Source organism: Melanaphis sacchari, unplaced genomic scaffold, assembly GCF_002803265.2.
Source record: "Melanaphis sacchari strain LSU unplaced genomic scaffold, SCAv2.0 Contig7_pilon_pilon, whole genome shotgun sequence".
NCBI classification, from domain to species: domain Eukaryota; kingdom Metazoa; phylum Arthropoda; class Insecta; order Hemiptera; family Aphididae; genus Melanaphis; species Melanaphis sacchari.
Genome location: NW_020271560.1, coordinates 6,759,735 through 6,777,531, shown reverse-complemented (window position 1 = coordinate 6,777,531; position 17,797 = coordinate 6,759,735). Strand labels below are relative to the sequence as shown.

The following is a 17,797-nucleotide window of genomic DNA, read 5'->3' as shown; positions in this document are numbered from 1 at the left end:
TTTATTAAAATATTTCTGTCATAAAACATATTTAAAATAACAAACACTTTTGTAATATATTATTAAAGTAATGATTTTAATACAACAAATGGTTATTGGTTATAAGATAAACAGAAAAAAACTTATCAAAATCACCACAGGGCATAAACTAAAAACGTACACTCTCATAGTCTGATTTTTATTTAATACTTGTATAGATATACTATATATAATAAATATTTAATATTTTCATTAAAAACAACGTCAAAGAAAAATACTTTCGACTAAGTAAATATTATGTATTTATAATAACTTGACGGTTGCAAATAATTAACATTATTTTGAATAAACAAGAAATCAAAAAGGTTATATTTAGTTAAATTTTTAAAATTCCTAACTTTAAAAACCGTATTTTGTTTTATTTGGATAATTATAAAATTTTGTTTATATCTACTAAAAAATGTATTTTAATTTAAGAGTAAACAATAATAAATGTATCTATTAAATATATAATTTAAATAAAATCTATAGTAATAAAGGAATATATTCCATTATATTTTATGATGAAAACATTGATAGGAAAATTGCACTCAAAACAGAAAAATTCATATTTTTATACCTCATTGAAATTCATCGATCTAAAGTTTTTATCACTTTAATTAATTTTCTTTGCATTATTAATGCTTTAAATTAAAGTTTTTTTAAAAAACCTCAGGTGCTAAAATATTGAAAGAAATGAAATAATCAGTATAATGGAAAAAAAAAAAAACATTTTTTTCATTTCAAATTTTAAACATTAATACTTAGGCTTAAACAAATTTAAAATTCAAAACACAAATCATATTAATAGTAACTAAATGGTACAATTAATATCCAACATAATCACTTTTGAGTCAATTGCGCAGCTGTTTATTTTAAGTATAAAAATGTTTCAATTTCTATCTATTTAAATCAAGGCTTGCAAATTTTATGATTATAACGTTATATTTGACAAAAAACGATCGAAATTTGTAAGTGTAACCATAACAAAAAACGATAGATATAAATAATATTAAATAACACAAAAAAAAACATAACGATTAACAAAATATAATATGATATATCATTAAACAAAACATAACGCAAAACGTTATAATATACAGTATATCATTAAAAGAAATAATTAATTTCCAATTATTTAATAGTTATAAATTATAAAATATACTAAAAATTTTAATTCTACACAACGATAAACGTAAAAGTTTAATAAAGTTTTAATTCTGAATAACGATAAACGCAAAAGTTGAATAACGTTTAAATTATGAACACAGATAAACTCAAAATTTGTATAACTTTTTAATTGTAAATAACGTATAATAATTTTTTTTTTCAATTACATGCTCTGATTTAGATACATACATAATTTATACAAACAATTACAGAGTTAACATTAGTGATCGCCTGTAAATCAAATTTTAAACCCCAAAATTGTACAAGGTTATATACGAGCGTGTATATTTACCGTAAAAAAAATGTTAATTATTTTTAAGATACAGTATAATTTTATTATAAAGTGAATATTTTAAATTAAATATAAATTTATTCGTTTATAATATATTTTGGATTTAGAAAGCTCTGTAATTTTTAAGTGCATTGTTGAATTATATTTTCCAGTTTCCCATTTCAATATCAGTTTTATTCATCATTCTTATATAGGTATAAAATTATTTATTTATTTTTTAAACCATTCGTTAAGTAATAACTCATAAACAATAAAATAAAGCACTGTCTGAGATACATATGAGAAAAAAACTTAATTACATAACAACCTTAAAACACTGTAGAATTATATAGATCGAGTAATCGAGATACTTAAATTACCTTGAAAACCACTGATTTGATATATTATTATAATATTACAATGTCAAATTAGTGAGTAAGTACAATCGTAAAGGTAGAGTGATGAGTTGGTACCTATGTATGCATTTTCGTTTTTATAAAATACTATCTGATGTTGTTCAGCGTTGTCCATGACAAGTTAAATAATGAGCGTTGTTTTACCCCACCTTAAATTCCATTGTTTTAACTATTCAGATTTTAAACTCAATAATCAATGGAAATTTTGACTAAATATAAAATATAGGTCTACAATTATAATCAATCATGATCATTATATTGTTCTCTGTGATCAATGGCAATCTTATATGAGAAAAAATGTATTTGTTAATCATGAACCAACAAATTCATGCATAAAACCCTCTTAAAAATATAAATTTTCAAAAATCCTTTCTTTGTGTACCCTTGCATAGTAATACGAAGATACAATGAAAACGTCAAGTCTCTAGCTATCATATTTTTAACTATACGTTAATTATAAATTAATCAGTAGGGACTTCTTATTTTATGTACACGACATATTTTGTGTGACTACTGACTATGTAGAATTTAGATAATTGATATACCTTTTAATCCTCTTATTTCTCTAAATCGTATTCAGCCCACAACATTTGTCGTTTAGAACGCACATTTTCTGCGTAGTAGTTTTGGACGTTTTTACATTTATTGCCATGTACACAGAAAAATAATTGACGGCTGAAAACCAAACCACACGCACTGCACCCGTGCTAGTATGACAATAATTGCATATAACGCGCGTAAATAAATTGCAGAAATAAATCGTCACCATTGGCCTGAGTTCTAGGTAAAACGCGAAAATAATGCCAAAGTTTAAATTATTATTAAACGTTTTAATATTCAACAGTTACCATTTAACCTCATAACTCTCGCACGTTGTCCCTTCCGTGCATTTTCACCACTGATGAGCGTTAAACGTTCAGCTTTGTACAAACATAATTATCCTGTTACGCGCTTGTTTTGTACCGTAGAAATTGCAAGCAAAATAAATACTTTTCAATCATCCACTGCGTTTCCCAAATAATTGAGTAAACAACGTAAAAAATTCAGCAGCATTAAAAAGCGTGTCTGTTTTAGAGCAATAATTATTATTTGATTCCTGTTACCCGGTGCATACGATTGCGCTCGCACGCCCGACCGACTGAAATTTTACGTTTTAACAATAACAATTTTAAAACGGAAAACGATGTTCCTATACTGTACTTTTTATTTTATTTTTTTTACGTTTACCTGTTACCACAAACACGCCATAATAGTAATTACCATGTATGTATTTGTCGCAACATACAGTGACGCAAACAATAAATTGTGAATACCCAGAGTTATATTAAAATGTTACCTAACCGTTCAAAATAGAATTAATATTTTGTGGTTCGAGTTCTCGTATCTATACCATCGTGTTTGCATCATTAATTCGAATCCGGCGACAGTTATTCGGGTTATTTCCGAATTATTGGGAAGCTAAAACACAAAATACAAGTACATTTTTCAAAATGATATTCGCGTCAGTCATCCACAGGCAATTTCACGACATTAAACATAAATATTTTAACTAATTTAATATGGTCCCTATATAAAGTAATAATGTCGATACTAATATTAAATATCACTCATTGGGCAGGATTTTTTTTTTTCATTAGCAATAATTTTTTTTTTACGTCAAATTAACAAACTTTTTCTATGAGTACCTATATATTGCTTGCGGACATGTATATAAATTATATAATATTTAAAAATTGTTATGCGAAAATATAAAAAATTTTCAATGCAAACTAAACACATTCAATCCGTATGTATACTTACATAACCTTAACGATTTTGAGATAGTGACATCTCCTTCAGTTAAACAATCCAGTATTTATATCTTTCGTATAATATGTATTGCTTATTGTAATTTTATACAGGTAGAAAACACAATACAATAAGGGAAAGTTCACTTGATAATTGAATTCGTTCACGTTCACATCCAATGCGTAAAAAATGTAAAAGTTCACGTTCATGTTAACTTGTTTTATAAAAGAACACGTTTAAATACACGATCTCAAAATAACAGGCATCTGTCGTAATTATTATTTAATAAATCTTTAAATTAAACTTAAATAAAGAGTAAACTATTTTAAATTAGTGTTATATTTATATATTGCAACACTAATAACTAATAATTATTATAAAATAAAGTATCTAGCTGGGGGCTAGAAAATAAATAATAGATATTAGTAAAATTAATTAATTTAAAAAAAAATCTTCAATCTTCTCGCTTTTTAATAATACTTTCATCTGTCACCAGCATTAATTTCCTGTAAAACATAATTTTTAAATATTATGAACATTTTAAAATGAAATTTTAAATATTGTGCAATATTACGAATTAATCGAAATTATTTAAGCAACGTTTAAGCACTACTTTTCTGTATTGTAGCTATCTTAAGTAAATTACTGTTTAAATGTATGAAATTTAAATTAAATACTTTGTATTATTTTATATGAAAAACTTATCCGAACAGTGACAATCTGTAAGTCTATATTATTATTATATTGTATATGTTTTATTTTGATATAACTATCAAAGTAATTTATTTAAAAATTAGTACTGTGATAAGTTGATTAAAGTTTTTTCAAAAACATTGCATTTATACGTACATATAATTAATATATTAATATTATTATTATTATCGCAAAAAAGTGTAAATAATCTACATATTTCGAAAATTTCATCAAATACAGTAAAATTCGTGCTATACATCAAAATTTTAAGTTTTCGCGAATTTTGTTTTTTAATTATAAAAATATACTAACTAAATTCGTTTTGTTACCAAAAACCACCTTCAAAGTTGAAAATTCAATCATTTTACTCCCTCAAAAGGTGATAATAAACACAAAAATTTTAAAACTATATATAAAAAAATAAATACATTTTGAAAAATAGGATTATGTGTAGTAAATAATAATATAGAAATTAACCAAAAGCTTTGAGACCCCTACCAATAACATTTTTAAATTGGAGTAAAATAACAAATTCGTTATTTTTTATTTAAAAAAATAAAAAAATGTGATTTTAAGTTTTTTTATATTTTTGATTTCAGTATGAATTACTTATAAAGAACCTACTACTAAATTACAACAAAACATGTACTATATGTACTTTACTAAAAAATAATTTACAAATAATACATTTTTAACTTCAAGTGCTTGAAAAAAAAAAATCTTGCCGGTATATCTTTGATATTCTTTTACTAATATGTGGACAATTTATAAAATACTTTATATTAAATATTCAACCTTTTTAACTGAATGAAAATTTTTTTATTGATATTTAAAAACATCAATTGATTGATTAAATAGCTAAAAAAATATTTTGAAAGTTATACCATATAGGTATAAAAATGATAATTTAAACATATGGTGATAATGTTATTAGTGATTAAATATAAAATAAAAATACACCACGCATAAATTAGTAAATATATATCATTAGTACCTTTTATATAGTTAATAAAAATTTTAAGTTTCTACGATTATTCTTTCATGAATTAAAATAAAACGAAGACATCAATTTTGATGAAAACTGATTTAGCATTTTGCATAAACTTTTTTTTTTACTTCCTGAAGTATCAATTAGATCTAATTTACTACCAGAAATCACTGCAACATTTTAAAATTTAAGTATTTTTACTACTCAAAAATATTATGAAAAATTAAGTTTAAAAAATAAAATTTTATTTTTCACGTTCACAGACGCGTTCTTACCTCAACCTCACTAAGTAAATATATTTTTTTTAATAAAAAAATACAATTAATTAATTTATGACTTTATTAATATGCATTGTGTAAGTAACATAAATAACATTTGAATTTTTTTTCTCTTACCTTGTGTTTGATACTAATATAATATTTAGACTTCAAATTTCATCGTTGTTTGTGTAAACTATTTAAAAAAATATACCTTAATTACCTATTTCTTGATTTTATTTGATATACGCTTTGACTTATAGTCTTATATTAGTCTTCTTTTGAGTTATTCAAAGCAATACGGTTTTTACTATATTTTCAATAAGGTTTGTTATCATAAACATTATTTTCCTTCTTATAAATACTATAGATATATTCTTTTTAATTAAAAAGATACATAATTGTATTTACTCATTATTAAGAATATTATTCTTATTCTTTTACATAAATAAATTTAACAAAGTGGTTAAATAAAAATGAAATTACTTAATAGATAGACACTTATTTAAATTTTAAAATGAAAACTTTTATATAATTAAACGTAAATACCCTATAAAGACTCAATTATTATATTTACCCAAGGTACGCTTTCGGTTCACTAAATTTATCACCTTTTGTACAATCATAGTCAATACTCACATTTGATCTATTTTTTCCGATATTTTATAAATCAGATTATAAAGTATATCTAACCTATAGAGTATAACTCATAAAATCCCGGTACTTGAGAAATTATTGTAAATAATAATATTACGTCGTTGCTACTATCAGACATTAGTATAAATTTATAATAACAAAATATACTTCATAATTTATTAAATCAATTTAATTTTTAGCAAAGTTAAAAATGTATTTTATAATACATTTCAATCATATACCTAGAATAATTATTACGTGATATAATAGATAGGGTTTTATTTCTACAACTATAAGTACCTATTTAGCTTATTTTTTCCCCTCGTAAAAAAAAAGTAATTTATTGTAAAAACATTAAGAGCATTCTATAAATTAAACTTATAAAAAAAATATGGGCTCTCTTAAACTTGTTTTTACTACCTATATGACTATGTTATAAAACGTTTAAATTTTAAAATTCTCAATACGCATACATGCATTATATAAACTAAACTACAACTAAAGGTGAATTTTAATTAGTTGAAAATTTAATTTTTTAATTTAATAGTTATTTTTATAATTAACTTAGTAACCAAATTATCTAGTTAAAACATCCTTTATAATACCTTAGATATTTTCAGTTTATTTAAAAAATAATGCTTAAATAAAATTATTTTTATATACCTATACCTACCTACCTGACTAACTACTAACTAATAACTACAACTGTAGTTAGTATAGTTTTAAATCAATAAAAATAATATAGGATATATTCTTAATAAAACTAAACTTATCATTTGAAAAAAAAAAACAAATGAAAGTTGCATAATCACTACATAATATGTAACTCAAATAGTAATTTAAAAAAAAAATTCTTTTTAACTGAATAAAGTTAATTTATTTTCATTTTCATAAAAACTTTAAAATTGTATATACACTCTAAATTCTTAAGTCTTAGCATTAACTTAATTAACTTAAGTTAATTTTTTTATTTAATTACCCACATTTAATTATAATACTAGGATAACACTAATACCTATGTTAATTTTGTGAATGATTGCATTTTTAAATTATTTAATCTGAAACAGATACCCATTATTACTTATTAGTTGTTAATTATTATTTATAACTCATAATAATAATAATAATATTTATTTTTTAACTTATTGCTTAGTTTTATAATTTTACGTACCTAGTGTAAGGTGACAAAATGTAAATATTCGTGATTTGAATCAAAAATATACTTCAATTTTGGTTATTCAAAATTAAATTTATAACAGATAACAACAATTTTTACTTAATTAGTATAAAGTTTTTAATAGGGTTCTTTTCACAGTTACGCTGAAACTATAATTTTCTGTATCGGTTTTAACGTTAAAAAAATTACATTTTTCGTCCACCGGACAGTAAATACTTTTTGATATACGAGTAGTGGTATAAACATATATTTTTCATGAGACTTTTCATTTTTCCACTACCTACCTACTACCGTACTATTATAGTACCTCCTCTTCACCATCAACTGGAAGCTTTATAAAAATACTTTCACGCCACTATTGGTTTTGTCTAATTAATCATAAAATAGCTGATAGTTTGGTAACTCTCATGCTGTTCTATAAAAGAGTTCGGCAAATCTAGACACTTGAGACACTTAAAATGACAAGAACAGTTAATAAAGTAACAGTCAGAGACGTAATCAATGCAAATTTAACAGTCAGTTACCCCCTTTAATAACCTTGTAGCTTTTTAAAAATGTTTAAGTTTTTATAGTTCATTTTTGTATAACTAGACTGTTTCTAATTGCATTATTAACAATACAATTGTACATAAATTACTATGCGTACTAATAACTTAAAATAATTCGAATGATTGGATACAGTTATCCACATTTTAAGATAACGTTGTAATCACATGTAACGTCACTGTCTAACAAACATATAAAATAGGAAATATCATATTCAAAAATTGATTTAACTCTATTGTTTTTAATATTAGAATAATTTGACCTATGATCAAATTTTAATAGAAAATATTATTTAAGCCCTAACGTAAACTTTTTAAATATTTTAATTTTAAAAGAACCTAATTATGATCATCTTGAAATTGTAAATTGATTGCAAAATTTAAAATACTCATAACTTATTTTAAAACTAAAATATCGAAAAAACCTACGTGAGGCCCAAAATAATATTATTATGTTCAAATTCAATATTATCCAACAGGTCAATATTCCATAAAAATATAATATTAAAAATATCGGAGTTAAATAGATAATTTTAAACATAATTTTCTGTTATAAAAATAAATACATTACAATTTATAATAAGCAATTTAAAAATATAATAGGTATGCAAAAATTAAGTTTAAACTATGTAACAGTATGTATAAATCTTTAGGTACTAATCAGACTATAGTATATACTGTGATTCTAATAATCCATAAATTATAAATACCATTACTGTGATAATATCGATAAGTGACAGAGGCATCACAAAATATAGCACTTATGTTGTGTGGCCCTGTATACGGTAAGTCTAGGGCGAAATACACGTGTTACACATATACTATTTTAAACTTATTGTTAAAGTGAATATTAACACTATCAACTACCTTATCAACTGAGATAGTACTTGATGGCAATTAAAAAAAATATAAATATAATTTATACACATATGTATGATGTTTATGAAACATATTGTAATCATTTTTTTTACTACTATTGTTTTTACTCAATATAGGCTGAAACTATGAAATCGGTGCGTATCAAAACCGCATTTGAACATAAGGTTTCCGAACTAGTAATAATGAGATCCTATCTAATGACAAGAGCTAGTACATTGTTATTTCCGACTGGTCGTATTAAAGTAATGTGTACAATTTCTCAATTCGACTTGTACAAAGCATCGTCTGAAATAGAACTAGTTGACAACGCACCACCAAAATCAGCACAAGTCATCGCTCCGAGTCTGTCACCACATTCTACAGGTAAAATAAGATAAATAACTAAAAATTATAAAAACTATTACCTACTTAACAATCTATCTAATAGGTTCGATTTTGATCAAAACGTGTGCAAAAAAATAGTAGATACCTAATATTGATAAGTATAGGTAAAAAACTAGCTGTAGTTTATAACCAAACGGATTTCGTAATGAGTATATTATTATTGAACTATAATTTTTATTTTTAACAATAACTTATTTTAAAACAAAATGTACACAAAAATATTGTAATATATTATATTATTCATTTTATTTGATACCGTCAGTAATTATTGGGTTGATAATATACCTTCTATACTGTATAGTACCTACACATCGACAATCAGTAATAACACGTTTAAACATATTGATAGTAAAATTATAGACAAATGTTATGAAAGTCAAACATTTTTAAAGCTTAAAATAAAATTGAAAGGCTATCATCATTAAAAAGCTCTTCGTTATCTACTTTTAAACATTATTCATAGTTCATTTATGAAAATTTTACACCATATATCTTGTGTAATATATATATTATTATGTTATAAAATATCTAGAACATATTATATAAAATGTTTTATTAATAGCTACAGTACTACTACAATAATGAAAATAGAATAATAAAACAATTAGAAAGTATTATTTTTTCTCTTGTGTCTAGAAGTATTACTACTATAATAATAATGTATGTAGCTAATTAACACTAAAATGTAAGAATATCTGCTATTCTCGATATGACGATATCCAATCTTTATTATTATCGGGCTTTGTAAATGTTTATTTTCTTTTGCATGTCTTGTTACAAGTACATGAGTGGTAGACAAATACAATTAAATATGTTTTACCACTAATCATTATAAATATTAACCATTTGTTCTTATCAAAAAAATGTTTCTAACTTCTAGGTAAAGCTCCAAGATTGCAGAATTGGGCGTTGATTATGTTCATCATGTTATTTATCGCCAACACCAAACTTCTGTAATTATAATATTCATACCTGGAAACTGAACTGACCGGCTACGTTACAATAAATTATTCAAATAATACTATAAAATATAAAATAATAAATAGAAAGTTGATATAGTCTTATAATGTATAAGATAAATAATAATTAAAAATATATTATATATTTTAATGATGTTTACCTAATGACCCGTGCAAGCACTAGATTTTTTTTTAAAGTTATTGTGTTCTATTAATTTGTTGATTATGTGTAATTATTATTGTTAAGCTGATAAAAAAAAAAAAAAAAATAAAATAAAAAAAAATATTTGGTATAATAATTATTGTTGTTATTTATTCTATAACACTTATGAATAATTTTCTTGTCAATAATCATCTGGTCAAAAATCACTCGAAAATTCAAAAACAAGCAACCATTTTATTTTAGCATTAAAACCTTGGAGACTGTTATTCATAAAATAAATTAGTAATATATTAGCAATATGCCGTATTATTGTTACAATAATAAACAAGATTCTATGGGCTTTTGGGATAACACTTAAATAAAGTTATGTATATTTTGTAAATGTATAAACATATTTAAGCTTTAGAAATATACAAGTGGGAAAATTCAATATATATTTTGGTTGAATAAAATAAAAACAAATGAGTAAATAATAATATTGTAATACCTACTTACCCAAATAATTATCCTTGGAAATTATTAGCTGATGCCATAGGATGCACGCCTATACCTACATGAATACCGGATTGATACAAATTTTCAGAAGAAATTATGAAATCTACAAAGAAAATTGAAAATATAGCTAATATATAAGATAACAAGGATTCGTACTAATAATTTTGCGTGATTTTGTATACAGTTGATTAGCAGGATAACATTTATAGGATATATTTAAATTGTTTGTACATTGGTGTAAAACTAAGATTACGTCCCATGTGTCCGAATAAGTTAACATAGGTACATAAGAAATATCGACGTATATTTGTATACACATGCTACATTAAGCTTACAAATTAATAAAAAAAATCTCAGAAAAGTATAAACTATATAAACTAAAAGTTTAAAAATATTACAACACCTACACTTACCCAATAATCCGTACTATAATAATAGAAAGAAAAAAATCAAACCATTAAAATATTAATAATAAAAACGTACAAAAAATAATGAATGGAATGTCTTGGTGAAATAAGTGAAGCTGAAAAAATATGTTTATTTATTATATTCTTTCTTTGTCTAATAGCCTATAAATTTGTCACAGGGGCAATGCTTCGGCTATTTTCAATTTTCATTATTCAATTTACTTTCATCTACCTAATCGTCTGCAATGTATTCGTTTCTGTTTTTCGTAAATAATAGGTACATTTATTAAAAACCTTGTACTAATAAATTATTAAAATAAATACCTAGGACCTCAGTATATAAATTAATATTACAAAAATATAAATAGCTATAGGTATTAGGTATCAATAATAGCACGTACAAGTATCAAATAACTATTTATACGTTTATATATATAAAAAAAAATTATATAGAAATTATATAGGTGCCAGGCACCCTGAAAGCCCACCTAGAACGCTACCTTACCTCAGACGTCATAATGAGCTGCTCTGCGACCAGAGCCCGACAAACACCGTCCAAATCCCTTCTGCTAAGGCGGTACTTCCACAACCACTACGAGTCCTTCCTCGAAAGCGGCGGTCCCGCCACGGACGAGCGCGGGCACTCGGTGAACACCCGCGGTCGCACGTGGTTTGACCGTCGCCCCCCGGAGTGCCAGGGTGCTATTAGCAAGCAGGCCTGGCGGGGCTTACTCTGGGTTCCGTGGTACGAAGTTTGAACCCGGCGTTCCAGCTCTCGCAACTGTCGTGTTCCGCAAGCAGGTCGCCGAGAAACCACTTACATGTACTGCGACGACCCCCTTTTGTGCGTATGGTTTGCCTGTTAACAGATTGCCGTTTCTGTTTGAGTGCCTCGTCCGTATCAAGCCCCGAACCTACATAACCTATTTTAACTAAATACAATAGATGTACAGAGTGATTCGATCCTTTTTTTTCTTCAATAATACAATTAACTATTGAGCAAAAACTGATTTTTTAAATTTTTAAATTTACTTAAAAATTATTATACTTTAAATTCTACAGATTGTATGTACTACTAAGGAGACTATATTCTGTGGAGATAAAATCTTATATTTTTCAAATGAGAACAGTAAATTATTTAATATTTGGTGGATAATATTTCTGAAAATTACGAAGCATTAAAATTAAAATTTTAACAATAATTTTCGAGTTATTTAACTTTTTGTGAAAAGAATAATATATTTAAAACAATGTTATAGGAGCTATGGTAGTTTGAAAATATTAATAATTAATACAAATCTATCAACATTTATCATTTTTTTAAATGGTCCAAATACAATAAATATGAGATTCAATACTATAATACTACATTTATATTATATTTTTATAAAACCAACCTAAGTGTAAATGTTTAAATAATTTAAAAATACTCGTTTTTTAAATTAGGTAGGTACATAAAAAATTTCAAAAATATATTCAATATATTATTTACAATGAAAAAGTGGGAATTCTAATTAGAATAAAAGAAGTTTGTATTGCCACAGTACACTCCCTAAATATAGTAGATAAAAAAAATATCAAGAACTTAAGAATATTGTGTTTAATATATATATATAAACTTCAAAGTTAGAAAACAAATAAATTCGTTGTTAAAGGAAAAAATGGAGGTGAGCATGCCTGGTAAATTACCTCATATATAATATTATTAGATATAACAGATACCTATGACTTCATATTTAATGTTTTTTATTGAAAAAAACCAGAAAAACATAGTATTTTTTACCAGTTACCTAGATAAATATTAAAATGAAAATATGCAGTACAACGCATCTACTTTGTTTAGGTATAATACGAGTATGTACCTATCTATATACGTGTAGGAGAAATATGATAACATTACCTATTGCATATTTAGCAACACGCAGAAAATAAAAAAAGCACAGGCATTAACCTTTTTTAAGATCGAAAGCATTTCAATTTCTTCTGTTTGAAATTGGATTTTGAATTTGCATGTAAATGTGACAACGGGCTGCACTACAACAAAGCCATCGATCGAATAAACGCGTTTTGTCAAAATGGCTATTAAGGACACCTGGTGTGTATAAGTAAGTATATAAAACACGACATAGGTTTTTGAGAAAATAGTCAATAACAACAGAGATATATGTATTATAAACGATGGACAGAATTCAGCAGCATAATATTATATTGATATATCTCCTACCCATAACATAGCTAATATAATTAAATAAAATATGGACTACTTACACTTTTATGACCTGTATCTTAAATTGTGTACTTACCCAAATATTATTTTAAATACATAATAAATATTAGATACCCGTGTTTTGCATATAACAGACAAGATAGGTACTAATTGTAATACAAGTCCGCTTGGTTTTATTTATTTATTTTTTTTTTTTTTTTAATGTTATAGAACTATGTTTGTTTTTAATTTGTCATGGAACGATAGAAAAAATATTTTTTGTTCGATTACGTTTAAAAATTGTAAATATATCTACAAATCAACCACACTTTCGCATTATTTTCACTAAATATTGAGAACATTCATACATTATATGTATATCAGGATACTCATGTAAATATCTATGGTAAAAGATATAATTACTTATTTAACATTCTAATATCATTGTTGTACGTAAATTATTTTTATTTTAAACTCGTTCTTTTTTTAAAAATAATTTATAATATCCCTCACGATATTTAGTATTGATAAACTGGTGAATTATTGCTGTAACATATTTGATCATTTACCAATATATATATATATAGCTGAAAATATTTTTATTTTTTTTATTTTTATAAGGTTTATACAATCTGTTCCTTTAGGGACAATAAGAATATGTGATATTAAGAGTATTTACATGAAAACGTGATGAGAGGAGTCACCCAGTGGTTACACTACCCTTACTTGATAAACTGAAAATATGAGAACATATTATATTATTACTCTAAATACAATATAAGTACAATTTATCAATAATATGTAGGTACTACAAAATGATACAAATATTGAAAAAAAGGCTTTACGTTTTTGTGGTTGCACTTTTTAAATTTGAAAGAATAGAAGTCTCAAGTCTCATGTCTATTAACAACCCTCATCATTTTTTGGCCACGACCCGTCGTCATAAACAAAAACTGACAACAAAAGTCGACGTAAATCGATTTAACTGAATAGTATATTATTATAATGACAGAATCAGTCGAAAATCGGTCACCATATGAAGTTACTCTAATTTGAGACGAAATATAAAAGGTAAGTACTAACTTGAATATCGGTTATTACTAGCTAATATCTGTATATTTGTTTGACAGGTGTTAAATAAATTATAGGTGTTATGAAAATGTTTATGCATGCATACGACCACTTTCCAATTTATACCCTTAATAGTAATAAATATAACAGTACAAATTATAGACTTTGACACTTCGCCTCTACAATTATATGTAGGTACGACAATAAAGACTGAAACAGCACTAAGGCTAAAGCTTTAAATATGAAAAGCATTAAATATTGCAAACAATAGGTACTTATTTAATATTTTTTAATGATATTATTTGTATGAATTAAGTACCTAGAAACAGATTTGAATATAAAGGAATACCATAGGTATAATATATATATATAACCATGTACAGATAAGAGATACAGACAAGAGAGTAAACGATTTGATTCGGATATTGACCAGAGTGCGTTTTCATCAGTATGGTTATTTTTCTCCAACGATTTTATCAGATTTTTATTACACACGCAGTATATTTATTCGTTTGGGCTTCTTTATTTTTATCTCTTTTCTACTCCCCAATACGGATTTATTGTTTATACTTTACACAAACGTCGATACGCTACATTTACAAGACCACATAAACTGCAGGCTTTAAAAGGCGAATAGATCATAGAAATAGAAAATAAAATTATCTTATGCCCCTCAATCGCTTTATCCGTCTAATCTTACTAGCACACGTAAATAAATTATATTACACGATTTACGACAGTATCTACTTTATAACAACAAACACTCAATACAAATAATAAGACATTTTTTAAACACCGCAATACACAATATTAGATATATCTTATTATCTTATTTTACTAGGTTCTATTATAAGAAAATAATTTGAATTTTGTTATTTAATAATTTACGTAGATATTTTTTAAGTATAATATTTCTGAAATAAAAATTGAGAATAGTAGCATAAAACGTCCATGTTGAATGTTTAATTTAATTTAATTTCATAATCGCTGCATCATTTGAAAATATCTTGATCGTGTTTAAAATAAGATAAATTTAAAAAAATGATGTATTATTATATAAATTATAAATAAAATAAAAAGTAAACTAAATAATATAAATTTATCTTACTTCTTTTGTCTAATCCTTCACAACTGTTTCGTCATCCTACAAGCCTTGTTAGCTTGAGTTAATTAACTACCCACTGAATTACCAAACATTCAAACATCATTTATCTACCTGTTCATGAATAGGACTAATATTTTGATGGAATATAATTTTTTTCTTTTTTACTTTTCTTTTTTAAACATAGCCCTGTATATTACATGCAAAATATGTTCTAGGTAATATTGATTATCTTAATATAATTTTTATTTTGCATTTTTTAATAAATTTAACTTAAAAATAACTTAATAAATAACTATTTATAGATATTCTTTTAAGGCCCTTTTTAAATTACATAGTATTTTTACAACATTTTTATTTTCTTCAACTAATACCAAAAGAAACTATAAACCGATAACAAAATTTCTATTTTAATTTATCTTCACTTTCTTGCCTACGCGACCAATGAGCGGGTCAAATAAATACATGCACACACACACACAACTTCGTATACACCTTTGCAGTTGCATGTATTCTTTTGTTTGTTGTTGCATTTATAATTTTTTTTTTTTTTTTTACTTTTTAGCATAGAAAAATAAATGTTTAATACATTTTTATAATGCATTTTTAATTCATTTTTGCATTTATTATAATTTTTTAAGATATTAAAATCTCAGCTCTATGTATAAGTATAATAATTCTTCTTAATAACTAATCCGAACAAACTAATTTAATAATAAAAAAGAGAAAAGCAGGTAACCGATCTGATGCACAATACTTACGTAATTACTAAATATACATTAGCATTAAGGAATAAGTCACTGTAGATTAATTTAAAATAAATGATACATCATTGCATATTATTCTTGCAATTATTCTAAACGAATACAGTCAGCCCATAATAATAAATACAACATCTTATAGATTTTTATTATATATTAGTATTACTCAGTAATGTGAATTCGTATGCTGTTAATAACAGCCTGTTATAATAGCCATCATTTTTACAATGGTGTTAAATTGTAAATAATTAACATTTATGACCAAAACTGTAACTATCAAAGCCAAAAGTGAAAAAGCAAAAAATATATTGTCCTATATTTATTATAATTTTTATTAATTACTTCTATTAAATATCTCTTGAATCATAATATAAGGACCTATGTGTAATGAGCGGGCCTCCCCCCCCCATAAAAAAAAATTGTAATTATTAAGTCTACAAAATGGTCAGTGCGGGCAGTTGGGCTTGCGACGAACCAGGCTGTCCTGAGGACAGACCAAGATTAAACCTGAGGTTGGTTATTTTTTTTAATATTTTTTTTTTTTTTTTTTTACTTCACTGTTAACTATAGTAAAAAGAGAATACATTTAACACTTCATAATTTATTAGTCGTTGGTTATTACTTTTAATTAAAATTTTTATTAATAATATTTTATTTTCAAACAGAAAATGGTTGAATTATCAAGTTTAAGTTTTGTATATTATTTCAAATTTGCATTTTTTTTAATAAAGAATTTCGATTTGTATAAACTGTGTGTAATACATTGTACAATAACTACAATACTATTTAATACCGTGAGTTCGTAAGTACTTTAATACTTGCAGTATTATATAAGGTATAAAACGGTAAAATAAAAAGTAAAACTAAAAAAGCTCATATTTTTACATAATTAATATCACTGTTAGGTAAAGTAACTTATATTACCTACTAATATTTATACAGTAGATGAATTAATATTTTCCGAAAACATTACATCTTAAAATGTAATTGTGTGTAATATAAAATACGATAAAAGTTTCATGTAATAAATATTTTTAAATTACAATATAATAACCAAAATTGTTTATCTTCGTTTAAATATCCAATTTTATCAAAATTTGAATTTTAAATGACTATAAAAACAAAATCATGCTACCTATGTATCTTTAAAAATTTTGATTAGTAGGTACACGAATAACTTATGAGTAGGGCTCGAAAGTTGAGGCATTTAGCATTTTTTTTGGAACTTATTAGATGACGCTTTCCTGACCACAAATATGTTTTATAAACATGTAAATGTAAATAACTAATTTTTTTTTGTATTTTTTTTTTTTTTTTTTCTGTTTAAGTCATTTTTTGTCATTTTTAGATTCTATTTTCCTTTTTAGTTCAATTTCTTATATTTATAGTTATATTTTGTCAATTAACATCT

General features: G+C 24.7%; 1 protein-coding gene across 2 annotated transcripts in view; it reads left to right on the top strand.

The window, feature by feature from the left end:
• LOC112601745 overlaps positions 1–10,403 on the top strand; it is a 77,559-nt gene extending 67,156 nt beyond the window's left edge. For both annotated transcript variants that reach the window (XM_025349511.1, XM_025349512.1), the window contains exons 6-7: positions 8,955–9,201; positions 10,103–10,403. In XM_025349511.1, the coding sequence (XP_025205296.1) occupies positions 8,955–9,201; positions 10,103–10,179 (324 nt within the window). In that variant the 3' untranslated portion in view covers positions 10,180–10,403. The remainder of the gene's footprint in view (positions 1–8,954; positions 9,202–10,102) is intronic.
• Positions 10,404–17,797: the final 7,394 nt, after the last annotated feature.